Source organism: Ceratocystis lukuohia, assembly GCF_044167205.1.
Source record: "Ceratocystis lukuohia strain C4212 chromosome Unknown Supercontig3_pilon, whole genome shotgun sequence".
Classification (NCBI taxonomy): domain Eukaryota; kingdom Fungi; phylum Ascomycota; class Sordariomycetes; order Microascales; family Ceratocystidaceae; genus Ceratocystis; species Ceratocystis lukuohia.
This window is the reverse complement of record NW_027263522.1, coordinates 1119194-1145284: the sequence shown is the minus strand read 5'-3', so window position 1 is coordinate 1145284 and position 26091 is coordinate 1119194. Positions and strand designations below refer to the sequence as shown.

At 48.4% G+C, this 26091-nt stretch overlaps 9 protein-coding genes across 9 annotated transcripts; 5 read left to right on the top strand and 4 right to left on the bottom strand.

The window, feature by feature from the left end:
• Positions 1–1536: 1536 nt before the first annotated feature.
• HOO65_030301 (tRNA (uracil-5-)-methyltransferase) lies at positions 1537–3147 on the top strand (the record flags this gene model as incomplete). Its single annotated transcript, XM_071000369.1, has 1 exon — positions 1537–3147. One exon carries the CDS (start codon positions 1537–1539, stop codon positions 3145–3147), a length of 1611 nt encoding a protein of 536 aa, XP_070859980.1.
• Positions 3148–3306: 159 nt separating this feature from the next.
• HOO65_030300 (Ring assembly protein 3) lies at positions 3307–5479 on the bottom strand (the record flags this gene model as incomplete). Its single annotated transcript, XM_071001974.1, has 2 exons — positions 3307–4665; positions 4739–5479. 2 exons carry the CDS (start codon positions 5477–5479, stop codon positions 3307–3309), a joined length of 2100 nt encoding a protein of 699 aa, XP_070859979.1.
• Positions 5480–5972: 493 nt separating this feature from the next.
• Positions 5973–7079, top strand: HOO65_030299 (transcription factor tfb4; the record flags this gene model as incomplete). The annotated part of the gene is made up of 1 exon (XM_071000368.1): positions 5973–7079. One exon carries the CDS (start codon positions 5973–5975, stop codon positions 7077–7079), a length of 1107 nt encoding a protein of 368 aa, XP_070859978.1.
• A 359-nt stretch (positions 7080–7438) lies between these two features.
• On the bottom strand, positions 7439–9014 carry HOO65_030298 (aspartylglucosaminidase-like protein; the record flags this gene model as incomplete). Its single annotated transcript, XM_071002132.1, has 3 exons — positions 7439–8610; positions 8684–8883; positions 8938–9014. The coding sequence occupies 3 exons, from the start codon at positions 9012–9014 to the stop codon at positions 7439–7441; spliced, it is 1449 nt and encodes a 482-aa protein (XP_070859977.1).
• A 1255-nt stretch (positions 9015–10269) lies between these two features.
• On the top strand, positions 10270–12183 carry HOO65_030297 (Actin-related protein 3; the record flags this gene model as incomplete). The annotated part of the gene is made up of 7 exons (XM_071002037.1): positions 10270–10304; positions 10472–10494; positions 10633–10860; positions 10926–10972; positions 11048–11173; positions 11222–12055; positions 12118–12183. 7 exons carry the CDS (start codon positions 10270–10272, stop codon positions 12181–12183), a joined length of 1359 nt encoding a protein of 452 aa, XP_070859976.1.
• A 1281-nt stretch (positions 12184–13464) lies between these two features.
• Positions 13465–14658, bottom strand: HOO65_030296 (putative alpha-1,2-galactosyltransferase; the record flags this gene model as incomplete). Its single annotated transcript, XM_071002254.1, has 3 exons — positions 13465–13689; positions 13761–14188; positions 14427–14658. The coding sequence occupies 3 exons, from the start codon at positions 14656–14658 to the stop codon at positions 13465–13467; spliced, it is 885 nt and encodes a 294-aa protein (XP_070859975.1).
• Positions 14659–17104: 2446 nt separating this feature from the next.
• HOO65_030295 (putative proteasome subunit alpha type-2) lies at positions 17105–18251 on the top strand (the record flags this gene model as incomplete). The annotated part of the gene is made up of 5 exons (XM_071002269.1): positions 17105–17142; positions 17214–17233; positions 17337–17387; positions 17451–18065; positions 18133–18251. The coding sequence occupies 5 exons, from the start codon at positions 17105–17107 to the stop codon at positions 18249–18251; spliced, it is 843 nt and encodes a 280-aa protein (XP_070859974.1).
• A 138-nt stretch (positions 18252–18389) lies between these two features.
• On the bottom strand, positions 18390–19533 carry HOO65_030294 (Regulator of chromosome condensation; the record flags this gene model as incomplete). Its single annotated transcript, XM_071002271.1, has 3 exons — positions 18390–19054; positions 19157–19287; positions 19346–19533. 3 exons carry the CDS (start codon positions 19531–19533, stop codon positions 18390–18392), a joined length of 984 nt encoding a protein of 327 aa, XP_070859973.1.
• A 549-nt stretch (positions 19534–20082) lies between these two features.
• Positions 20083–24633, top strand: HOO65_030293 (RNase3 domain-containing protein; the record flags this gene model as incomplete). Its single annotated transcript, XM_071001775.1, has 4 exons — positions 20083–20343; positions 20533–20785; positions 20851–23352; positions 23429–24633. The coding sequence occupies 4 exons, from the start codon at positions 20083–20085 to the stop codon at positions 24631–24633; spliced, it is 4221 nt and encodes a 1406-aa protein (XP_070859972.1).
• Between the last annotated feature and the right edge of the window lie 1458 nt (positions 24634–26091).

Here is a 26091-nt window from a genome sequence, read left to right as displayed (position 1 = left end):
GAGAATGCCCTACAAATCCTCAACAAACTAGCACCATCGTCAACATCAACGTCAACGTCATCCACAACCTGCCGTCATGTTGTAGCAGCCCAAAATGGATGGATTTAAAAAGGCCCGCGTTCGAGTCATGAGACGATCTCCAAAACAAAAACTCATTAAAAAGAGTCTAGGTGAAGACCGATGGCTTGTCATGTGATGTGATTGGTCTGTTTCGGTTGCAAGCTAACAAGTATAATGTTGAAGATGGAGTGGGAGAAAATAGTAAAAAAAAAAAAAAAAAAAAAAAAACTAATACGAGCAGGAACAAGCCCCAACAGTCAACAAATGCCACCCCATACATCTACGCAAATATTGCAGCAATTAGAAAAAGCAAAACTGCGCCAGATGCAAAAATGGAATAACCACGGCTGTCACCGCATCTTGCTGTCCGTGCCTCCATGGACTAAATGCTAAAGGATCAACATTGTCGGGGACAACTCAAGTCAAAGAGCAAATCACAAGGCAAGGCAAGGGATCATGGCCTGTACTTGGCCTAGGCTTGGTCTGAGCGAGCAGAACAACGCCGAGCTGGGTCTTTGTTGTTGGTTGGTTGAAATGAACACATGGGCTTGGGTTTCTTGGTTGGGGCGAGAGCAATGCATCTCCCTGGCGAGATATGGGGATTATATAGGCGGGTCTATAGGTAGCCCATCCTTGGCTGTGTGTAACCCGCATCTGGATTTGCTTAGAAAGCCTTGCGCTGCTGTGCTCTTCAGCTAGCAGAACAAGAATGTAGTAGTTGCAAGAAGAGTTTGAGCGCCATGGCAAATAACAACAAGACCTCCATCATGACGTCGTTTATTAGCATTGCTGGCCCGAATTCTTTGCTCTGCATACATTGAGTGTTTTACGTCGTCCACTCTTCCTTCTCTGGGGTCTTTATTCCCGCATCAAAATGCGTGCAGCGATCCCTTGTCATTCACTCACGCTTCCTGAATCATAGACTGCCTGCTCCATTAGAAACTTTCGGCTCTACAAAGAATAATCACAAGCCAAATGACAAGACTGGCAAAATTGGCCGATAGCGCGATAAGATAACGATAAGACACTCCATATTTCTCTTCTTTCCCTGCCGTCATATGTGTCTTATCGCGGCCAATCAGAAAGCCCAGATTAATGTCCAGTCAGCGATGGGCTCTTATCCACCAATGAGAAACTGTGTTGCACAGGCTTCTGCTTATTTTTTTTTGAACAACGTCAAGCAAACGAGATTGCTTCAACACTCCAACGGGCCTGTATTGCATTGCATAGCTTTCCTATTGATCAGGTCACCGCCGCGAGAGGAGCTAATTATACTGGCTATTTTAGCACACTCGCTACATCCATATAGCCTACCTACACCTCACACACTGCCAACATTAGCCGCCTATGCGCTTGGTTCTACGGCTTCTAGACCGTACCTTTGCAAGAAGACTCTCATCGCCCCGAGCTGCACTCCCTGCATGCCCCCAATTCGCATCCTCGTACCGCTTCTTTAACACAACGCATTCCTACGACATGGCTGACGCAGCTCCTCCATGCAGTGCTCCCCAGAAACGTGGCAAGCCCCAGGGCGGCCGGCCATGGAAGAAGAAGACTAAGCGTGAAAAGAACATTACCCAGGGCTCCTCCGAGGATGTGTTGCGCATGGATTTGCTAGCTTTAATGAAGGATAGAGGAATTGACCCCGAGGCGCCTGTCGATCTAAACTCTCTCCCCGCACCCGGCTCTGAAATTGAGGTAGAGGTCCACGAGCTTTCGTCTACCGGTGATGGCCTTGCCATCCAGAAAGACTCTAGCATCAACCAAATCTACACCGTACCCTTTGTTGTGCCCGGGGATGTAGCGCGGATAAAGGTTGTGCGTCATCTGGTCCAGGACAAGCATTCCATGGCTGATTTTCTTAGCGTTGTGACGCCCTCGCCTCGCCGTGATGACTCTCGCATCCAGTGCCAGTACTTTTCCAGGTGTGGCGGCTGCCAATTTCAAATGCTCGACTATGCGGACCAGCTTAACCTCAAGAAGCGCATTGTTGAAAAGGCCTTTTTGAATTTCTCTGGCATCAATCTTCCAGTCCCTGTTGGCGAGACCATTGGCAGCCCGTTGCAGTACGGCTATCGGACGAAGCTGACCCCCCATTTTGATGGCCCTCCTGGAGGCCGTGCCCTCAAACGAAGCGGCCAAAAAGCGCAGTTTGCCAATGTACCAGAAATTGGCTTCATGCTCAAGGGCCGGCGTAGAGTGCTTGATATTGAGGATTGCCCCATCGGCACACCTGTAGTACGCAAGGGCGTTATAAACGAGCGCAAACGCGTTGCTGATAACCTGGGCCAATACTCGCGTGGCGCAACGCTGCTGGTGCGTGAGAACACTAAGCGGTACCCTAAAGGCGATGCAGAAATTCCCACTGAAATCAACGACGGGGACACAGTTATGGTGGAGGAAGGCGAATTTGTTGACGTTAAGACCTACGAGACGAATGCTCTGGCAATGACGACTGAGTATGTCAATGGCAAGCTTTTCACAAACCCGGCTGGCTCGTTCTTCCAGAACAACAACTCAATTCTAAAACCCTTCACCGAGTACGTGCGTGCCAACGTCCACCCGCCATCTACAACACCCGAGACCTCGCCCATCAAGTACCTTATTGACGCCTACTCTGGCTCCGGGCTCTTCACTATCTCGTTGTCAGACCTCTTCATTAACAGCGTTGGCATTGACATTGCCGAGCAATCTATTACTTATGCGCGTGATAACGCCCGACTCAATGGCATGTCAGAAGAGCGTTGCTCATTTATTGCCGCTGATGCTGGGGAGCTATTCAAGAGTGTGACGTATGCGCCAGATGAGACGCTAGTCATCCTGGACCCGCCTCGCAAGGGTTGTGACGAGGACTTTTTACGCCAGCTACTGCGCTTTGCCCCTAAACGTGTCATCTACATTTCGTGCAATGTGCATACCCAGGCGCGAGATGTTGGCTTCCTAGTGCGAGGGTCTGAACACTCGGGGGGCTGTGCGTATGAGGTTGAAAGCCTGCGTGGGTTTGACTTTTTCCCGCAAACTGGGCATGTTGAGGGTGCTTGTGTCATGTCAAGGGTGGACAAAAAGACCGTGGAGTCTACTGTATAATTAAATTAATAGACGTGCAAAGGGACTGGGCGAGATGAAACCGCAGATAAATATGAATCAAGACACTTTGTACAGCCTAATCCACAACTGTAATTTCGTGATTCTAATATATGCGCATAAAGCTTATGATATCAAACAAAGAATGCCTATGTCATCAAATTATGTCTCCTTATTTTCCAAGAGAATTTTCAGTGCACTCACAATCACCTCAATAACCTCAGGGCGTCGGCTAGTCTTAGCGCAGGCCATCAGCACTTGCACACCGCTGCTTTCCTGCACCCGCTTTCGTGCTCTTTTCCCTGCATCGGAGTCTGTCGCCAGCATATTGTACAGGATGACAGCGGCACGGTGACGCAGATCTTCATTTTCCTCATCACACATTCCGATGATAGTACGGAGGCCCTTTTCCCGGGACAAGATGCCATCAATCACACCGTCAAAGTTAGAAAGAGATGCTAGAGCGCCTCCAGCGGCGCTGCGGATACCTTCGTCTTCTGCATCGGCTAACGCCAGCATAATGTGCAGCCGGTTTTTGGCCTGTGGGCTTCCGTCAGCATAGAGTGCAATTCCCTCAGGGCTTTGCACCAAATTGCACACAAGCTCTACGGTTGCCTTGCAGATAAGGGGGTTGTTGGCAAGCATCAAATCTTCGATTTTATCCCAGGAACTCTGTATAAGAGCTTTGTGGGTGTCCATGTTGTTCATGGAAGCAAGATTGGTCAGGGCCATAAGCCCCTCAAAAGTGGGAAGCAGGTTTTTGCGACCTGACGATTCATCGGGCGTCATGAGAGTGACAAGGGGAGGAATGGCCATATGCTGTGAGATGTTGCTATTGCCGCCAAACACCATAGACGGGTTGGTGCTGATGAGAATCCGTGCAAGAGCGTGGGCTGCCACATATCTGCCAACTTCCTGGGTCTTTGGGAGAGTCGCCCAAATGCCAAGCAGCAGCCGAATGGCGCCTTGCTGCGCTAGTTTTCCCCGAGACGCCTTATCAGACGCAAGGGAATTCATAATGTTGGCAACTAATAGTAATGAGGCTGGTGATCCATTCTTGCTGTGCGTGACGAGGACAGGGACTACGCCAGCCTCAAAAACCCTTTTGCAACGTTCTTCAACATGGCTGTCATCATCTAGAGGATTGGGGGCGGCTAGCTTTCCGGCGGCATTGGCATAGGCTTTGAGCTGATTCATCTTTTGCTCCTCATCGCTAAGGATAGGGCGGTAGCGAGTGAGGTTGGCTAGAATGCTAAGAGCTCCATAAGTCAGCGGAGATCGCGGCGGCGCATTCTCCAACTCTTTGATGATGTTTTGCAAAAACTTGGAATCGCGTGAAAGGGTTTCCTTGACCTGTGGCCGCAGAGATGCATATGCCAGCCCCTCAACGGCTTGGCCGTGACTTTTGTCTCTATCATCGTCCACTAGCATTCCGGTGAACATGGTCGACAGGTCTTCGATGCTGATTGTGGCAGTTGTGACCCTTTGATTGGGGTCATTACTCGGTGGGGTAGCGATGGCCTTTATTCTACTGGTCAGTCAGTCAATCAACTACTAGATGGCATATAATGGAAGACCTTCACTAAGAACACACCTGAAGCTTAGCCAGAATAACAGCAGCAAGCTTTTGGACCTGCTGAGAATGCCTCCTCATGGAGATAGAGCCCTCTTGCTGATCAAACTGCGGCTCCGTCGCCTTGGGCTTAAGGCTGCCCTCGGGGTCTTGGTCGACAATCTCGTCCAGCCACTCGACACAGTACTTCTGGACGGCGTCTCTGCATACGCTGTTCATGCAAGCAGCATTTAACATTTCTAGGCAGGCCGTCTCAACCTTGCGGCTTTTCCATTTCCGGCGAATCAGGGGCCCAAGACTAGAGAGGAAGCCTTCCTTCAAGAATAGCTCAGCAGTGACGTCAGGAACAACTGGAAAGGCAGCACCAGCTACACAAAAAGCAACAATGTAGTCATCGTAGGTTCCACGATTGACGCGGCCAAAAAAGAAAGTCTTGAGGTTTTCAGCACCCTGCTCGCCTGCGGCTTGAAAATAGGCTGACATGGTCAGAGTGGCGTGACCGCGCACAGTATCTGGCTGCCGCATATCCAGGTACCCCAGTAGTGTATCAACACACTCGATATCAACCACGCGGGTGAGTGACTGATAGTCCTTGTTGGATTGAGAAGCCTTGTCTTCGCTGAGATACTTGGTGAGTCGATCTAGATCTTGACATGTTTCTTCGTCTTCTTGGCCGCCCTCCATCAGGCGTGCGATGATGAGCTGGGTGTCATTTTCGGCGGCTGTGTACTGGACAGCAGGTGCAGCAGCAACTGAAGCCATGGCAAATAAAAGCTTAAGAACACGAAATAATGCTTGATATGATAGGTGCCCAAGGTATGATAGAACACTTGTAAATTTAAATATGAGGCTAGAATGAGATCAAAGCAAATCTTATTGATTGTGTTATGTAAGTAGACAAGACGGGCAAGAGGAAGCTTTGGGGCTTGAAGCTTGGCTTCCGCCCCTCCATGACAAGGGTTTGGCTTATCTTATCGGAAGCTTATATGGTCATTGCCACGTGACATGGCGTTGCCCCCACACATGGAAGCACGAGCGTGTTGCTTGAGGTTTTGGCTCTGCAGCCTTGCCAAAAGATCATCATCCTTCAGCCTTCTCAACCTCACATGTTTGAAAAACGGCGATAGATTCCTTTGTTGAAGAGCTTTTTGTCTGACGTATTCCAGCCTTGGTATAACCATCAGCCTCTAAAATTTATATTTATTTGCTGAACTATAGAGAGAACTCACCTAACTGCCTTCTCAATCCCGTCGCCATGAACGCAGTCGATGCCTCGGATCACTTCGAAGCATCAGGAAATAACACAGACTCAACTGCATCTATTCTTGCTATTATCATCGACACTAATCCGCGAGCATGGGCTGCCCTTAATGATAGCCTCCCTTTGTCTAAGGCTATTGCCAACATCCTTGTCTACCTTAACGCCCACATGGCCATTGGCACTGCGAACCAAGTTGCCGTGATCGCTTCACATACAAACTGCGCTTCCTGGCTATACCCACAACCACAATCTCCGTCGTCTACGCCACTAGAATCTGATGGCGATGTCGCCATGCAAGACGTTCAATTCCCGCCCAACATTAATCGGGCACACAAGGAAGCTGCATTGATACACGTCGAAAACACCGTTATTAGTAGCTACGAGAAGCTAGTCGCAAACACCACAGAAGCTGACATCAGCTGTACAACGACACAACTATCCGGCGCTCTTACCCTAGCGCTGAACTATATCAATCGGGTATTTCTCAATGTCAATGCCGCAAAGGCAGGCCCGGCCGACGAAGAATCCACAAAGGCCTCCTCCAAGGCACGCATAAGTGGACGAATCCTTGTAGTCTCTGTGTCCGACTCTGAGCCTTCGCAGTACATCCCTACAATGAACGCTGTTTTTGCCGCCGCACACAGCAGCATCTCAATTGACACCCTTGCTTTGTGTGGCGATGCTACGCTGCTGCAGCAGGCTGGCTTCATCACTAACGGTACATTCCTTCGTGCACCCGAGCCGCGAGGTTTCCTACAATATCTCATGGTCGGCTTCACCAGCGATAATGAAATTGCCTTGCGGCTAATCCCGCCTTCCCATAACACTGTTGACTTCCGAGCCGCCTGCTTTTGTCACGGCCGCGTGGTTGACACCGGCTTTGTTTGCTCTATTTGCCTTAGTATCTTTTGCGAAGTGCCGCCAGACTCAGAATGCTTGACATGTGGCACGGTATTGCAAATCGGTTCATATGGTGTGAAACCAGCAGTCGTGCCACGGAAGAAAAAGAAGAAGAAGAAGGCTTTGACAAATGGCGCAAGCACCCCGGTTGCCTCCGGCGGTGCTAGAGAAGACACTGGCAGTGCAACCCCCCGGGGCTAGAGCTCGATTAATGGAAATGAAGCACATGACTTTACGGCTATGGTATTGACGAGAGTGGAATCTAGGTGTATTTCCATTTAGATTCTGAAACGCCATCCATTTCATCCTGATGACACCGGAGAGCATTATACAATGTTCTCTTATAAAAATCACTATGGACATGTTTTGCCACCCCAATCTCGTGGGAAATCATGACCCGCAGTATATACACAAAATACCATATAATGAATGAAATAGAATAACGACTAAAGAATAACACTAATCTGATGCCAAGTATAAATGGTGAACACCCCAACGCCAAGTACAACCAAATTTCTACTCCCCCAAAGTGATTTCTTCGTGGTTGTCATGGAATAGACTTAGGCTTTGACCCGGCGAGCGCCTCTAGCAACTGGATTCGAGGATTTAGCACGACGTCTGGACATGACACACAATGGCTCTTCATCGTCACCCGCCATCGACGCTAGGGCAAACGAATCAGTGTTGTGTGAAAAGTAGAAATAAACTCCGTTGTTGGTTTGCTTGACAGCAAGTACCCCAATGGCCGCCGGTGCAGGGGAGTACAAAACTCCAGGGTGGTTCATAAAGTCTTGTTTAATAAACGACTCCATAATGCAGTCTTCGTCATCTTCTGCTACATCTCGGCCTTGTTCGTTTTGCCGAGTGCCTTGATACATGCGCTCAGCGCACTTTTGGGACGCCAATGTCGTGGACATGTGCTCGCCAGTACCGCTGGTAATAGTAGCAATAGAGGTTCCGTCTTCGTCGTTGGCATGTTTCGGAATGACAGCCGCACCGACACCGACAAGAGCAGCAGGGCCTACTCGGCCCCGGTGCTTCATGCCAATCCCGCCCGAAGATGCAGCGGCGGCAATATTTCCCAAGCAATCAATAGCTATGGCCCCCACTGTATCAACAATATCATCTTCCTTCATAGGGGAAACACTATCTTCCATGTGTATATGAGTGTCGGGGGGGGCTCTATCTGTGCCACTGCAGTGTCGCTTGCTAGAGAGTTGACTGCTAGGCGAACGAGCGCTTTGGGTTGAAATGGGGACACCGTGATCTGTTTTAGAGCTAGGCCTCGAAGCGGGACCCGGAGATTCTGAATCACTCTTGGGCACAGTGCGCTCGCGTTTCTTGGGCGGGCAGAAAAGCCGGGTTTTGGTTGTAAGTGGTGTGGAGTGTTCTTGCTCAACAGGACTTGGAATTTGATAAGGGGCTGATTGCGGCATAGTAATTGGTAGAGAGTGATAATGTGCATCAACTATTGAAAGACTTTCGTTATTCTCTTCGAGTTTGAGTTTGACCATGTAGGCTGCTCGCTGAAGCTCACGCCTCCACCGAATAAAGCGCTCCCTAGAGCCTTGTGATACGAGGAGTTCGTTGCGTAAAAGCGGCATTCCGTGGGTGTAGGCAAAGCTAGCAGCACCCTTACCAACGAGCAGATTAGGAGGAACACGACGAAGAGACAGGGGGATCTGGCTTGTCTCCATGATCATTTTCGCCAAAAGTACTGGGTTTTTCACATCTACACCAACAAAAATAGCATTAGTACCGCACTGGCTAGGAGTGGAGTGACAGGATGGGTGGAAATGGCGTACGTGGAACGGCACCACAAGCTCCGCTTCGGCCAAGATGATCAACGACCGTAGCATCAGCCTCTACTCGGCCTTCCATGGTGAGGTTGGAGCCAAATCCAGCATTTGTTAACTCAGAGTCTTCAAGTGACGCAACAGCAGCGGCGGCAGCTTCGACTGCCGTTCCGCCGACTTTGAGAATAGTCATAGCGATGTTACAGGCACTATGGAGGGTTAGCATCAGCTGGCTAATGGGCGCTTTGTCGCTTGCTACTTACTCTCTGCACACGGCCAAATGCAGGTTCTCATTCTGGGTACTGTGGTATCCAGCACCAGCATGAACGAAGATGGCCATGACTGGCTTTTTAGGGTAAAACGGCGGAGGGCCTTTGTCCTCATATGAGGGCTCACTGCCATAAGTGGACATGTGAGGAAGGCTGTACGGGGTATGAATACAAATATCAGTGTTTGTAATTATTCAATAAGCAGAGGTTTCTGTCTTCGGGCGGCGTCGGTGAGTGACGGGTCGTGTTGTTCACCAAACAGTTGTAGGAGAGTTCCAACCCAAAGACCTAGGGTTAGAAAACCAACGTGTGTGGTACAAGATGAAGCTATAGAGCCGATAGAGCGATGCGGGGGGAAGATCTACCGGAAAGCTTCGTAGGATAAAGCCAAAATCTGGTAGCAAGATAAAGAAGCTTAGAGGACCAGAAGAAGAGGAAAAAGAGGGAGAAAAACGAAAATTTTGCAACTCTTGGGTAACGACGTGAAGGCTGGCTAGAATACAAGAGCCATTACAATGGGGGTAGTTGCCTATTCTAATGCTTCGCACCTTCTCTTAATTAAAATTCATGATTCAGCCGAGAGAGGAGCATGGGCTGGTTCTGCCTAGAGTTGGCCTCAGCTATTAATGGGCATGTGATTATAGGCGGCTACAAAACCAGCATCATGACTTAGACAGAGTAGGGCTGTTAAAGCCTGTAGGTTTATTGGGGGCTTGGCTTTAAGTGAGTGACATGATATTCTCAACGAGGTTATGGTTAGAAATCTGGGAGACTGGTAGCTAAGCGAAGCAGCAACAAAATTAAGAACAAAGAAATTTAGAAATACGACATGAGAAGCAAATTCATCTGTATGCTTGTATTAGAATAGCTAAGGGAGTTTTTACAGCCAAATATAATATACTAGATAGCCTGGCCTCGAGCTTGATTGAAGCTTGGGAGCTTCGAGTTGGGTCAGATCAGGTCAAAAGTATGTATACAGCATTCCCGTGACCTTGCACGTGCCTGTCTCACAGTTGTCCTTGTCCTGCTCCCTTGGAAGCTTGCCTAGCTTAGTGGGGCTATTAGTTGTTTGCTATGAGAGGCTGGCTGCTGGAATAATGGGACAAGGTTAAACTGGGAGAAGCTTCTGTATTGGCGTGTGTGGTGGCTCAGTTGACTTTGGTCTTGGACACCAAATCCCTCCCTCGTCATCCCATTCACCAACGACTGCAAGCTGTGTTGCTGGTGATATCGTCACGCAGCAATCATAAGATTCTATAGACGAGACGTCATCGCATTTTTATCCTCTTTTATTAAGCTGGGTTCTGTCTTTTTCCTCAACTCATCATGGCGAACCAAACTCCCGCCGTTGTCATGGACAAGTAAGCTCCTTTCCCCATTGATTCGGTTGGTCTTGATGCTTCGGGTCCGCCCCGCTTCAGGTTCCAATTGCATTGTACACTTGTCGGGGCTTGTCCGCATCGAAGCTCAGAGCCATAGAATAGCATCGTCTCACGATGAATTTTAACTAATGTGTTTATTCTTTTAGCGGAACGGGTTTCTCTAAGCTCGGTATGCGCCCTCTCCCTCTGTCAGATTAGTGCTGCCTGCGTTGCGCGATAGCATTCAAGCTTCGTGACAAAGCTTCTGCTTCTTTATTCGATATACATCGGATCTAACCGTCGCCGCTTTGGCTCCTCTTTGTTATAGGTTTTGCCGGCAATGATTCTCCTTCGTTCGTTTTCCCGACTGCCATCGCGACAAAGAACTCTGCTTCCGGCTCGAGCGGTACTGGTTCGGGCCGTCCGGCCGTTGCCAACAAGCCCTCGTTTCTCACCGGAGGTGCTGGCCCCAGCAGTCATCTAAACTCCAAGCGCGGCACCGAGGATCTAGACTTTTTCATTGGTGATGAGGCTGTCGCAGCCTCTGGTGGCCCTGGTATGTTTCTACATCATAGCCATCAGTTGCATGGCCAATGCTCATTAGACTAACTAATGACGTAGGATACGGCCTTCACTACCCTATTCGCCATGGCCAAGTAGAGAACTGGGTATGACGATTGCTATCAACACGCCTTGCGATTAACTATGATTAGACTATTTACGCTAATTGCCTTGAATTATAGGATCACATGGAGCGCTTCTGGTCCAACTCGATTTTCAAGTACCTGCGTGTTGAGCCTGAGGACCACTTCTTCCTTCTCACCGAGCCCGTTCGTCCTCCCTCCTCCAATAATATTTTCAAACCCCGAGTACATCGAGTCCCCAGACAACAATGCTAACACTTTTTAATTTTACAGCCACTGAACCCTCCCGAGAACCGTGAAAACACCGCCGAAATTTTCTTCGAGTCTTTCAACTGTGCTGGCATGTACATTGCCGTGCAAGCCGTCCTTGCGCTTGCTGCCTCCTGGACCTCATCCAAGGTCCATGATAGATCATTGACTGGTACTGTCATCGACTCCGGTGATGGAGTGACGCATGTCATTCCCGTCGCCGAAGGTTACGTCATTGGCTCTTCAATCAAGTCAATTCCTATTGCTGGTCGCGATATTACCTACTTTGTGCAGTCACTTCTGCGTGATCGCGGTGAGCCTGATTCGTCGCTACGGACCGCCCAGGAAATCAAGGAGCAACACTGCTATGTTTGCCCCGACATCGTCAAGGAGTTCTCTCGCTTTGACCGCGACCGCAGCCGCTTCATCAAACACGTTGTCTCTCATCCCGGCGGCCGTCAGTCAACTATCGATGTTGGTTACGAGCGTTTCCTGGCCCCCGAGATTTTCTTCAACCCCGAGATCTACAGCTCTGATTTCCTGACCCCTCTACCCGTCGTAGTTGACAACGTCATTCAGTCGTCGCCCATAGACGTAAGACGAGGACTGTACAAGAACGTTGTGCTGTCTGGTGGTAGCACTCTGTACAAGGACTTTGGCCGCAGATTACAGCGTGATATCAAGCAGCTGGTTGATGCACGCATTCGTGCTAGCGAGGTTCGCAGTGGTGGTGCTAAGAGTGGCGGTCTGGATGTACAGGTTATTACCCACAAGCGGCAACGCCATGGTCCCTGGTTCGGTGGCAGTCTGCTGGGCCAGACTCCAGAGTTCCGCTCATACTGCCACACTAAAGCCGAGGTAAATTGCAATATGAAAAATTCCCCGCCTGTTTCCAAAATACAATACTAACTATAAAACAGTACCAAGAGTATGGACCCAGCATTGTGCGGAGATTTGCTCTCCTGGGTGGCCCTGGTGGTGCGTAAGAGACTTGCTGCTTTGCTTTTAGAAGATGGACTTCCTTTTCGAACATGAGATACAGCTGCCGAAAAGCTCGACCGTTCAAATGCAACTATTTCCAAATCAAGGCAATCATTTGTCAATAATCGAAGATCTGAGCTTTTGTGTCGAGGGCTCGCTTCGTTAAGCACGCAAAGTCTTTTTTTTTTCTGGTGGGACTGTTGAACTTCATCATCAACATTGTTGAGTTGCAGTTAGGGTTATGAGATGAGTTTATTGCCGAGCGTTTTTTTAAACTTCCACGTTCAGTATTTCAGATTACGTATCTTCCATGCTATACAAATCTTTTGAACATGCGATGGGTCTTAGCCCTAGGTTGGGGATGCGTGGATTTTGAGGTTGTAGCCGAAGCTAGCCATAAGGATCCAAGAGTCAGCCCAATAGTAAATCGTATAATAAATGTATACGAACAAACATGGTGTGGTGGCACATAGCACAAGTCTCATGTACAGAAGCTTGACTGAGTGAAGTCGGGCTTATATGATATTATGTAAGACATGCATCGACTACTTGGATCTACAGCCTAAAGCCTAGGCTGTGATCTGTTGGCTAGAACATTTCGAAGCCGAGAGATTGCATGAGTTCTTTCACGATGAGAAGGATACGTACATAACGCACATGTAGCAAAATCTAAACCAAGATGGGATGGAGAAAAGAAAGGAAAATGACACAAGATGGAGAAAGAAAAACAGTTACAAGACAACAACAGACGGATTGCGGAAGACAGAAGGGAGGAAGAGTAAGGCAGAAATATAAAGAAGAAAAGGGGATTTGTAGAAATAAGAGCCAAGAAAGAAAAGAGAAAGAGAAAAAAACGCCATGTCATCAGGGAAAATAGTAATAAGGAAAACGAACAGCAGCAACCACCTCCGTATAATCCCCTTTGTCTCCCCTCATTTTCCAGTGCTTCCTCGACAATTTTCTGATCCGTTTGCCCCCTCCGTTCCCCCATTGCCCTTGTCATTGTTTCCAACAAGAGACAAGCAAAAAGCTAGAGCTGACAAACAAGAAAAAAGAGCAGCATGTACTGTATTCTGCAAAGGTAGCTTTATTCTCGTCGGCAACACAGACAGAGAGGACAGGTGTCAGCCAAACAGTGAATGTGGAGCGAGGGAGCATATCTCTGGTCTAATCAAGGCCCTGCTTGCCTCTGTGCATGGCGAAGCAGCGGAGCTTAGATCCAAGAACGATAGATGGGGAGGGGACCCGGGGCTTTTTTTTTTTTCGGAAGATCGAGACAGGCCTATTTACGCCTCCTTGATACCAAATTTCTGGCGCCATTTCTTAACGTAGGGAGTGGCAAGGATATTGCAGCTGCGCTCACCGCTGGCAGTACAGTCATTGAGGGTCAAGATAAAATCACCCTCTTGGTACTGTGAGCCCGTGGTCGAGTGCTGATACGAATTGATGGTGCGCTGGGGAAGAAGGCCAAGTCTAGAGAGAATCGTAGGATGCCATTGGATAATGTGCTCCTGTAAATTAAGGGTGAGCAAGTCAGCTTTCTCAACACGAAAAATAAGAATTCGAAGCACTGGAAACTTACCAGAGCATGGGTATCAGCACGTTGGAAGTTGTAGCTGCGGTACAAAGGATCAAACCAAGTATCGAGGAAGAACTTAGCCCATTCACCATTGCGAATTACAAAGCTTGTATCAACAACACCCTTGGAATCTTGGGTGATGGCCAAATCAATGTCCTCTCCGCGAAGATGGCCAAAGGTCTTGATGATGCCATCCGGGGGCACTATGGAGTGGTCGCGGATAATGGTCTTGTCGAGCTTATCATTGGTAAGGATATCGCGTTCGGGCTTGACGTTAGGGTCCATGATCATTGAGTTCTGGTCTAGGTACCAGAAGAACTTGGCCTCAGGATATTTAGCCATGGCATGGCGCATAGCTACGACCTTGGTCCATGACATAGGAGCACCATTCAGATCGTAATCGCCAGCCTTTGCGAAAAAGGTGCCATATCCTGCAGATATTTGATTAGTCTGGAGCTCATAGAAATTCATGGAATCTTACTCGGACGATTTTCTGCAGCCAAGTGCCGTGTCCAGGAGTTTGATGCGGGCACCCGTATAGTTTATCTTGCAGACCAGTACAGGCTAGCATGCAGACACGACCAGAACCATCTTGAACGGTGACACCGATGACAAGGAAAAGGAGAGCGAAAGGAGTCGAGGAGAAACAGAAGAGAAAACTAAACATACCGTTCTTTTTGGCATAAGACAGACGGTTCTCTTCAATGTTCTTGAGATAGGTCTGGCTGTGGCCAATGCTATCGAAAGCTGTCACAACGACGACAGGAGGCTCGCCCTTAACGACACGCGGCTTGGGTCGATTTGAAGCATTGGAGTTGCCCGAGAACAAATACCATAGGGCAAAGATAGTCAGGAAGATGGAGCCAAAAAGTTTGATGTGGTTTTTCCGAACGGAAGGCATCTTGGAGCGGCGCGGCTTAAAAGGCGGCGGATTGGAGTTTTTCCGCGCCGGGTAGGCGTAGTGCATCGTGCCGGTTGTGGTGATAGGAGGGATAAAGCTAGTATTAGCCACGTAGTGACTGGACGATGGAAGCAATTGGGAGAGGAATTGGGATGTGAGGGTGTCGAAAAGTTGATGGCTCGCCCGTTGACCACCTGTCGAGAAGAAAGCGAGGCAAAGCGATGGGAAAAACAACGGGAGAGGAGTAGGACGACAGAGAGAGAACGACGAATCGCAAGCAAAAAAGGGACAAAGCCTGTGATTGCAGGAATACCAGCAATAAAACAAAGCTTGGCCTAAGGAAGGTAAGATAGCCAGAAGGGAGTCACCTCGTTGTTGTTGGTGTTGCGTTGTGTTGCAGTCGAAGAACCTGGAATAGAATATGGCAATAGTTCTGTGGTCGAGGGGTCCAGTCTGGTGTTCTGCTTCCTCTCTTTCGCCCCTGGCTTAATCAAATCAAATAATGCCAGCAATTAGACAACAGCTCATGTGTACTGTACTGTCGCGATTTCGATAGGCAGTGGCAGAGAAAGTGTCCAGACAGCTGACAACAGCTGGCTTCCTGCGAGGTTGTGGGATCAAAAATAGGATGCGATGATGATAACACCCAGTCCAAAAGGAACAGGAGAACAAGAAGTCGAGGCGAGAGAAGGGAATTGAACACGGCAGCACAAGCACAATGAAGATAATGCGATACAAAGCTGACAGAGAAAACTGAGAGAAATTAAAGAAAAAATGAACAAAATGAAAGGTAAGATTGAAAAGTCTAAAATGGCTGTCGGGCCTAAGCTGTTTACTGTGGATCTTCACTGGGTTTGGGTTTAGTTTAGACACGAAAGCCAGAACGAAAAAGGAATTAAAACAGCGATAGCATCACATCACGTGACCCATACTAATACTTGGTATCCACGTAGGCTGTAGTCTTATGCCTGGTTGGTGCTTCTATTTCCGTCGCAGAAAGACCTAACCATGCCCATGCCGCCGCAGGCTTGAATACTTGGCGACTCGGAGAAACAAAAAAAAAACACGAAGGTGGGCGGGTGATTAGACCAGAAACTGGCCGTCACAAAGCCTAGGAATCTAGTTATACTATAGGCATCATGCTGAGCATGATGTATACTGCCACATATATATACATATATGCGTATATATAATACTACAACACGTGTTGAATACAGCATTGAAGAGAAAAAAGAATGTACCATTCCATGTTGAAGCCATCGCAATGTGAGATCCAATCAACGGTAGTCATGAACACAGGTCCATTACTACGTCCAGTAGGGACGCGAGGCGCGGGGCAGTTCTGGCTAGAAAGATTCTCCAAGGAGGCTCTCTGATAGAAGCATGCCATCAACAATAAATGACGAGCCCAGGAGTCTTATTGAAGTTCTGTCTAAAACAGACAGAGCATCGTCAACAATCGCTGGGTCCTTTTCTCTGCACACAGACTAGTCGACTCAAAACGGAGGAGCAGCAAAGAGGCAACTTAAGAGTGTGCAGATCTAGGTTTGGGTAGGTTCCTGAGCGGTGAAACCATCATGCTATTTGTCCGCCTATTTGATTGCGTATCTCGCCAGAGTATCAGCTGCACTTGCAGTACTGTCAAGCACCAAGCCCAGTCTCTTCGTTGTAGACCATGTTCAGATAAGAACAGCGCAAGAACGAGTAACCGTACATGGTCAAGTTAGATATATGTACGTTGTCTTGTTCTAGAAACGAGATCAGAGCTGTATGCTAGAGTTTGGGTAGAGTTAACAGAGGCGTTGGAGTAAGCACCAGGCTAGACGAGTTTAGCAGTGGAAAAAAGATAGCTGGCAAGAATGAGAAGCAAAAAGCAAAAAGCAAAGAAGAAAAAATTTATGCGACACGAAATGAACATAAATGGCCCAGGAGGATTCACTTGACAGAACCCACATTTTCACATGACTAAGTACACTAGATAATCGCACCTAAATTCCACTGGCCGATGAGAAGACACAATACCGTGACAATGTGAGATACATCGCTCGGAACAAGGACAATATAGGGCCATACATCTTCTCTTTGGCCTATCCTATAAATCGTACCAATACTCAAAACTTCTGCCAACAGTTACCACAATATTCTCTAGACATTGGATCTCACGGGTAATTCCCGGCAGATGTACAGAGCCGGCGAATCACGTGCATACATGGATGGTGCTGTTCCTACTAATGGCACTACGTACAGCTGGCTGGCTGGAGCTTGACGCGCCACTTGAAGTTGCCTGAAGCTAAGTGGTAGCTTGATACAGCCTCGTGGTCTATCCTATTCAAACTATCGAAACAGTAAATCTTGTTCGATTCCGTTTGTCCTTGCTGTGCTTCAGGACTTCTTTCTCCCAATTTTCGATCGTTTTTTCTTTCCTGTAGTTTCGATACAATACAGAATGGCTTACAACTTCTCTCTTACCACTTTCTCTCCCAGGTAAAACTCCCCGCATCCCGTTCCCATCCCATCCCACTTCCTGGCTCGACCAACAAGCTAACAAATTGTAGTGGGAAGCTGATTCAAATTGGTATGCTCCTCTGTCCGATAGATGCCTGCTTCTGAAGCCAAAGCCATACGATACAGCAACTTGAAATGTAACTATGAAACTCAACTAACATACATACCTATAGAGTATGCTCTCAATGCCGTGAATCAGGGAGTTACTGCTGTTGGCATCAAGGGTAAGTCGCAAGTAGCAAGGCAGGACCTAAGCTGCTTTTCTTGTGCTGACATGTACTCCATAGCCACCAACGGTATCGTCCTCGCCTCCGAGAAAAAGTCGTCCTCGCCCCTTGCCGACCCTCAGTCCCTTGCCAAGATCACTGACATCACTCCCAACATTGGCATGGTTTATGCCGGCATGGGCCCCGACTACCGCGTGCTCGTTGACCGCGCCCGGAAAGTGTCACACACCAACTACAAGAGAATCTACAACGAATACCCCCCCACCAGAATTCTTGTGCAGGACGTCGCCCGCGTAATGCAGGAGGCAACGCAGTCTGGTGGTGTGCGCCCGTACGGTGTCAGCTTGCTTGTTGCTGGCTGGGACGAAGGTATTCTGCCGGATGAGGAGGTTGAGGCCATGGCAGCGGGAAAGGCCACCACCTCGGAAAGGAAGAAGCCCACTGGAAAGACTGGCGGTATTCTGAAGGGCGGTCCTATGCTATACCAGGTGGACCCCTCAGGCAGTTATTTCCCGTGGAAGGCGACTGCTATCGGAAAATCTGCCCCTCAGGCCAAGACTTTCTTGGAAAAGCGGTATTCGGAAGACCTGGAGTTAGAGGATGCTATTCACATTGCGCTTCTGACGCTGAAGGAGACCATTGAAGGCGAGATGAGCGGTGAAACCATTGAGCTAGGTAAGTTATTGCTATTGCACTTACAATTCTTGCAGTTTACCCTTGCTAACCTTGCTTTCATTAATAGCTATCGTTGGTCCTCCTGCAGACCACCTCCTGGGTATTGAGGGTATCGAGGGTGCGCGGGGCCCTCGCTTCCGGAAGCTTTCACCCCAAGAGATTGATGATTACCTGACGAACCTATAGATGCGGGGCATGCAAGTGATTTCTGTTCATGACATGATGCTATGGAGTCTTTTTTCAAGAAAGAAAATGAATAATTAATAACCCATTACACTTTGGGTATACACTTTGTGGGATGAATAGTGATGGGTCAAGTTAGCATTACGGTATATTCTCCGTGACTACAAATGATGTATAAGGCCCTGCATTTACAGAGATGGGCTTCTCACTGGCATTTAGTCCGATGTCCAACTTGGTCCAATCATCTAACCACATGGAGTCGTCTGGCTTCCGGCCTAGTTGGCCATTACGGTTACATCCTCGGCCCATAACCTCTCCAGCAGTAGTCAAAATAACTGTGTGGCTATTACCCAACGCAATGTCCAATACATCCGAGTCTAAGTCCAGTGGCATTGGCTCTGCCCAGAGATCTTCAATATAGGGCTTCTGTCCAGGACGTCCACCCCATGAGTATACATCACCACCCTCGGTTAACGCAGCTAGTGTATACCCGCCCGCATCCACCTTTTTTATTCGCCCTGTTGGCAGATCATCAAGAGCAGCGACATTGTGCAGTGTGCGTACGTTGAACTCAGGAGATGATGTCGGCAGAGTTGGAGGGTCCGAGACAAAGGGCAAAGCGGAAGAACCACCTCCGAAACAGTTTGGATAGCGACTGTCGCCATAGACCCAGACCGAGCTGTTTTGGAGCAGAATTATAAGGCCTGCATCGTAAGCTGAAATCTGCTTGACAATGTAGCCCGGCGAATAAAACTCGCGAGGAGGACTTGAAGTTTCGCAGATATCTCCAAGGGTAAGGGAGGCTTCTGTCAAATCAGCCCGACGTTAGCCGTAATGCTTGTCTGCATAGCTCTACGTCGCCTAAACCTAAGTTTTTCTACAACCAAATAAACATCACGGGCACGTACTGAGTATATGAAAGTCCCTCCCATTATCATGGACAACGGCTAGTTGCTGTAGGGCTTCCTCGTTGAGGAGCGTGGGTCCCTTCGGCGGGCACCCGGCCAATAGGAAAGCATTGTCTTTTGATACTAGGCAACTGTTAGCAAAAGAGGCAGCAGCGAATAGATGCTAAAGTGGGGATGTTCAATGCTCACGAACTCAAGGTATATGTTAGCCGGGCACAAATAACCTCAAGGCTGCCTACAGAGTCTAGAGCGGCAGTGAAAGATTCAACGTCCACAGGTTCTGTAAGGTAACGGCCTTTGCTTTTCTGTTGTGTTGGCTCATCTATAACAAAGACCAGCTGTTCCCAGGCATTATGGCCAGCAACAAAGAGCCGCATTTTGGATTTGCAATGTGGCTAAGAAGCTCCAAATCAAAGTTGTCGTGATTCTTTTACGATGTTTGTTGCAGTTAATTTAAGGTCAGCCCCGGTCTTGTAAGGAATAATAGTGGAAACAGGTATCAGAGTACCGAAAAGAGGGGCAGCGTTTAATGGGTCATCTTAACAAACAAATCGAAATTGGCAAGAGCAACAAAAATAAAACACTGCTCTTTCCACTGTGCCCTCTTTCTTGCCTATATAGGCTGCAACCCAACTGGAAGCCTGGATTTCCAGTCACCCTTTTGTGCCCAGCTGCCTGGCCCAACTCTTTTTTTCATGCATCACCATTTCTTTCTGCCCTGAGATCAGGTCTTTCCTTCTGCCGGGACACACATATGAACGAAGAACAAAATCGCCAAATCTTGTTCGTCTCATCGCCATCATCCATCTCAGCGCGGCTCTTAGATTCATTGTCCATACAGACTCCTGTATACAGCGGTTTTTGTTTGGCTCTGACCTGCTTTGGGCTTGCCGAGTAACCCGTCACCTAGCACATGATACACAGCCATGGAGCCTCTTATCGAGAATGATGTTTTTCATCATGAACTCCTCAGCTCTGAAAGCGAAGATGAAGACATTCTAGAGCCGCCTCTAGAGGCTCTGGCTGAGCCTAGCCAATCATCTCCATCTGAAAGCCTTGGACGTGATCTTGTTAATGACCACTCTAACGTTAATGACGAAAGTGTGCCCTTTCCTAAGAATATAGCTGCTCGAGCCTACCAACTAGAGATGTATCACTCCAGTCTTGAGAAGAATACCATAGTCACGGTAGGGCTTTGCGACACAAAGCATGATATGAGCGACCTAGACTAACAGATATTCGGTAGATGGACACTGGCAGTGGTAAAACACAGATTGCAATCATGCGTCTGCAAAATACAATAGAGATTTCGGAAAAGGTTGCTTCATTACCCCTACATACTTCGTTCCCCAGCCTCTAACTAACTCTGCATATAGATGGCGTGGTTTTTGGCCCCAACAGCTTCCTTGTGCATGCAGCAGCATGAAGTGATTTCAGCTCAGATCCCCTCAGTGAAGACCAAGATTATGCTTGGAACCGATAGCATGGACTCCTGGTCTACAAAGGCGAGATGGTCTCGGGAGCTTGAAGGTGTGCGCATTGTCGTGTGTACGCACCAGATCCTACTTGATGCTCTGGATCATTCCTTCGTCGACTTGGATGACATGTCTTTGATAATATTCGATGAAGGTATGTCTACTGTCGGTTACTTCTTACTCGATAATATATACAGCTCTCTAAAACTGTCTCTTCAGCTCATAACTGCGTGGGAAACCATCCTGGAAGTAAGATCATGCGCTGCCACTACCACACAAGAAAAGCCAAAAGACTCCCGGTTCCCGCCATTCTTGGACTTTCCGCCAGCCCAAGCATGAACGCTATGGCAAAGACTGTGGAGCAGCTTGAGGATGTCATGGATGCGGTTTGCAAGACTCCAGTGATTCACCGAGAAGAGCTTATTGCTCACAGCAACCGGCCAACATTGACATACCTAGCATACCCAAACTCAGACGAATTTGGGCCTACAGTGCCATCCAAAGTCATCAACTCGTTGAGATCCCTATTTGCAAACTACAAGGTCGCCCAAGACCCCTATGTGTCATATCTGCGATCTAAAAATTCAGAAGCCCATCAATTCAAATTGAAGAAGCTTCTACAGAATAACGACTCGTACTGCCAACGCCAGATTAGAGCAATCATCCGTCGCTCGGAAGTCCTTCGCACCGGTCTTGGTGTCTGGGCATCAGAGTACTATATCTGCGCAACCTTTACCTCGTTTTTCAATTCTCAAAAGGACACAAACCGACCTAGTTCGCTAAAGTTACGCGAGGACGAATATCTTCAGTTCCTAGCCAAGGATATTTGCCTCGAATACCCTCAACCAGAGGCTTTGTTAGGGCCCAAGGTTTCACCCAAGTTCCAATCTCTCCTAGATTATCTCATGGGCCTTCCTGAGCACACAAAAGGGATCATATTTGCGAATCAGAGGAGTGTTGTTGCGGCTATAGCTCATGTTCTCTCAATCCATCCAGATATTAAAAAAGCTAAGCACAACGTAAGAATGGTGGTGGGCACTACCAAATTCAGGAGTGCAACCGATACCTGGGATCTTGCTACAAAAAACCCGCTAAGAGACAATGCGTTGACAGACTTCCGCTCCGGGAAAGCCAATATCCTGGTAGCCACCAGCGTCCTCGAAGAAGGCATCGATGTTCCTGCTTGCAATCTAGTTGTGTGTTTTGATTCTCCCCCAGACTTCAAATCTTTTATCCAGAGACGAGGTCGAGCACGAAGCAAAGAGTCATCGCTTATTCTTTTGGTTTCCGACTCTGAGCTGGAAAGGAAAGACTGGGAAGCCCAAGAAGAGCTCATGAAGTCCGTTTATATGGATGAGCAACGCCAATTAAACCGCCTAGCTGAACTTGAGCAAATGTGTGACGAAGATGAACTTGAGAGATTGCAGAAGTCATCATTCATTGTTCCAGATACCGGCGCACGCTTAGACATGGAAAGCGCCATTTCCCATCTCTACCACTTTTGCGCGATTCTGGGGTCGAATGAGTTCATAGACTCTCGGCCCAACTTCATCTATGAGGAAGTAGAGGTAGAGGATAAAGTCTATATCTCTGCTACCGTCATACTGCCGTCTTTCCTGCCCCTTGAGCATCGCAAGACAAAGTCTCGACACAAATGGCAAAGTCAAAAAAACGCGGCCAAAGATGCCTCCTTCTGCTCATACATAAAACTCCATGAAGCTGGTCTTGTTAACGATCACCTGCTACCTTTCAAGGTAGAAGAGTTCTCCCAGCAGGTTGAAACATGCGCAGCCGTCTCAGAGGTGTCCGCTATTGCATCTCCATGGCCAGTAGCTGCTGAGCTTTGGAAACGGAACACAGATCGTCTGTGGACTTATCGGTTGCAAGTCAAAGATTCTGATAGCAAAACTAGTCCTGTACATTACATGACTCTACCAGAAAAATTACCACTTTTAGAGCCTATCACTCTCTACCCTCAATCTGGCGCGAAATGGATAGTGGAGATTAGTGAGAGCCAAGAAGACCTCTCGCGTGAATATCTAGAGAAGACCGACCACACCATTCCTTTGCTAACATTGGCCCATGGCTATCGCAAGTGGATAGCTCTAAATGAAGCTCGCACCTCGGTAGTCAAGTTCTCCTCTCCAGAGCGGCTAGTAAAAATGAGCGACATCTCAAGTTCTGAAGTGACGTTGGACTTTATCAAATCCCATAGAAACCCGCCGCTGCTTGTACGAGATTCTAACTTGAAGTCCTATATCTTCAAGGAGTATCTAGAAAAAAGGCCACCATGGGAGAGCGTTCAAAAGCATGTCCAATCCCTGGAAGCAATGCCTGAAAATGTCCCATATCTCGCTTTAAAGCCCTATCCAAAACGAACAGACCTTCTTCACCCTATGAAACAAGTCCAATCAGATGCCATTTCCCGGAAGAGATTTAACCGAGTGTTTCCTGTCTCATTTTGCAAGACGGACGATATTCCAGTCGAGTATATGACTTTGGGAATGATGATACCCTGCATCATTCATGATATTGAAGTCCGCTTGCTAGTAAAACATCTCTGCGAGACAATCCTCAGTCCAGTTCAGTTTGTGGATCTCCGGTTAGTGAGGGAAGCGATGAGTTCAAGAGCTGCATCAGAGCCTATGAACTACGAGCGGATTGAGTTTTTAGGCGATTCCATTCTCAAGTTCATGACATCTACCAATGTTTGTGCGCAGAGTAGGTCTATCCCCCTACCATGCCCTACCCTGCCTATATTATGCAGTCAATTGCTAATGCTAACCCGCTGTTATAGAACTGGAATGGCCCGAAGGCTACCTGACCTTTTTCAAAGACTCCATAGTGTCTAACTCCCGTTTGCAGCGGATATGCATCCAACAAGGCCTAGCTAAATACATTCTAACCAAGCCATTCACTGGTAGAAAATGGACTCCTATCTATATCGAAGACAATCTAGACAAAGTCACGGAGCCCGAGACCCGCATTCTGTCCACCAAGACTTTGGCCGATTTTGTAGAGGCTCTTATCGGAGCCTCTTTTCTTGACGGCGGGCTCGACCGCACTCTTGTTTGTCTCAATACCCTCTGGAAAGGTGACTACGTCTGGAGAGAACCACACATATGTCGAGAAATCCTATTTGAGGCGACGCCTCTATCGGATCTTCCGCACAATCTATACCCGCTAGAGACACTTTTAGGCTACACATTCACCAAAAAAGCTCTGCTTATGGAAGCTGTGACTCATACCAGCTTCCTGTCGGCAGAGTCGTGGGAGCGGTCGATGGAGCGCCTTGAATTCCTTGGAGATGCTGTCTTGGATGAAATAATCGTCAAGAGGCTTTATGCAATCCAACCGCCCCTCACAAACTCGCAGCTGCACACCATGAAAACGTCCCTAGTGAACGGCGACTTTCTAGCCTGGCTCAGCTTGTCTTACACCGTCACATCTAGCAGCGCTAGGTCTTCAGAGCCTCAAAGCTATTCTATGTGGCAATTTATGCGCTACACATCACCCAGTCTAGCTGAAGCCATGCACACAACAAACCAACGCTTCCGCAATACCAAGGACGATATCGGGAATGACTTTAAGCACGGCAGAACGTACCCGTGGGCCAAACTTGCGCGTCTACAGGCCAAAAAGTTTTACTCGGACATGTTTGAGGCCATTATGGGTGCCATATACATTGATTCCGGGTCGACCGCGCCATGCGAGCGTTTTCTCAAGGCTATGGGTGTATTTGACATCATGGAACGCATGATTCGAGACAAAGTTCGTGTGTCTCATCCCAAGGAACTACTTGCTATGAAGGCAGGAAACAACCCGGTGGCCTATATAATAGATAAGGGAGTTGGGGACGACGCTGGAGCGTACAGATGCCAGCTCATGGTGGGCGATGAGTGCTGGGCAGATATCAGTGACGGTGTAAATCCCGAAGAGGCCAAGGTGAGTGCGGCATTTGCGGCATTGGATTGGCTGGAGCAACGATCACAGCGGAGCTAAGAGCGGGTGGTAGGGGGCAGCACCTAAAACCAAAAGATATTTCTTGGGATATGCATAGCCAAACAAATTGAATCTAAGTGCACTCAACGCCTACTGAAATCATGAGATCAAGTGACGCCTTACTAGCCGTTTCGCTATTACTAGGCCATATTGAGTGTTTATCCTGCTGTGCTGCATTGTAGTCTTCAACATCTTACTATTATTGCGGCAACATAGCGGTGAATTCCAGACGGGAGCTATCGTCTGACGTTATGTTCTGGTGTAACTCCTAGGCGGCCAGCAGTTGCAAGTGTGCCTAGACTCCGAGCGTCTCCTGTGGCTCTTTAGGGCCCGGCATCAAGGCCAGGAAGGCTAGCTCTAAGACATGCTTGCCGGCTTCCAAGATTGACTACCTAGAGTTTTTAGTCTGCGGCAACCGCATGAAAACGAGTGAAACGGGCCGCTAGTTTTGCCACAAGTGCTGAGGTTTGAGTATACAGCTGGGTCTTCGCAAGCTAGGTGCAACCTTGACAACGGACGATAGGCCTCAACAGAGTACAGTGGTCTTGCACCCCCGCAGGCATATCTGTTGCAGCACAATGTTTTGTTTTGCCAGTAGCCCCTCAATGCCCCCTTGTAGTGTCTTTCTCAAAATTACCCCTTCACTTCTTCTCTCCTTCATCCACTCCTCCTCCGCCGTCTCCTCTCTAAGCCATGTTTTTTTCACCTAAGATAGTGGCTGGGTGGTCCAGGGACTCCCAGAGGCTACAAAAGCTCCCCTGCTGCCGGTGGGGGAGGGGGATGGCCTGCCTCCCCGCATAGCTCGAAGGGGCCCAGACAGCTCAGCGCAGGCTCCAGCTGCTTTTTTCTCCTGGACGAACATGAAGCTGCGGCGTGGCACACCGGCAACATGGCTTGCTGATTTCACAACCCTTTGTCTCTATAGTCTTGGCAGGGCCTTACATGTCTACCGCTGGCCTCATTCTTTTGATTAACTACAGGCCTTGTACCCAAGTGGGCAGTTATGTTCTCGTCGCCAGTGGCACTTGTCGAAGAAGCCGCCGGAACATAGCCTAGCTCCATCCTAGTGAGGCCCTTATATCGGGGAACACAGAAAGATGATCCAATGGGAACATCAGCTCCGAGTAGACGGTATCCTTTTTGCTCTTTCCACCATCCCTCATTGTCGGGACATAATCGATCTCTCTGCCGTCTCTGTGCTCCTCCGAGTCTGATGCCATGCCCTTTTGTCGTTTCCTGGCATCCCAACCTCGACCTTGCTTGAGCATCCGCTAGCTCGTCTCCTTCTGCCCATTGATAGTTTGCCCGCCCATACCATCTTGAAGTTGAACTTGAATTTCTTTGAGTCTATGGCAATCATCAAGATCAAACGACGCCGAAAAAAAAATCAGGACCGCGCAATCCACTATCTACTTAGACCACCTTAAGCCGTCTCTAACCCGAGCCATAATAGTTTAG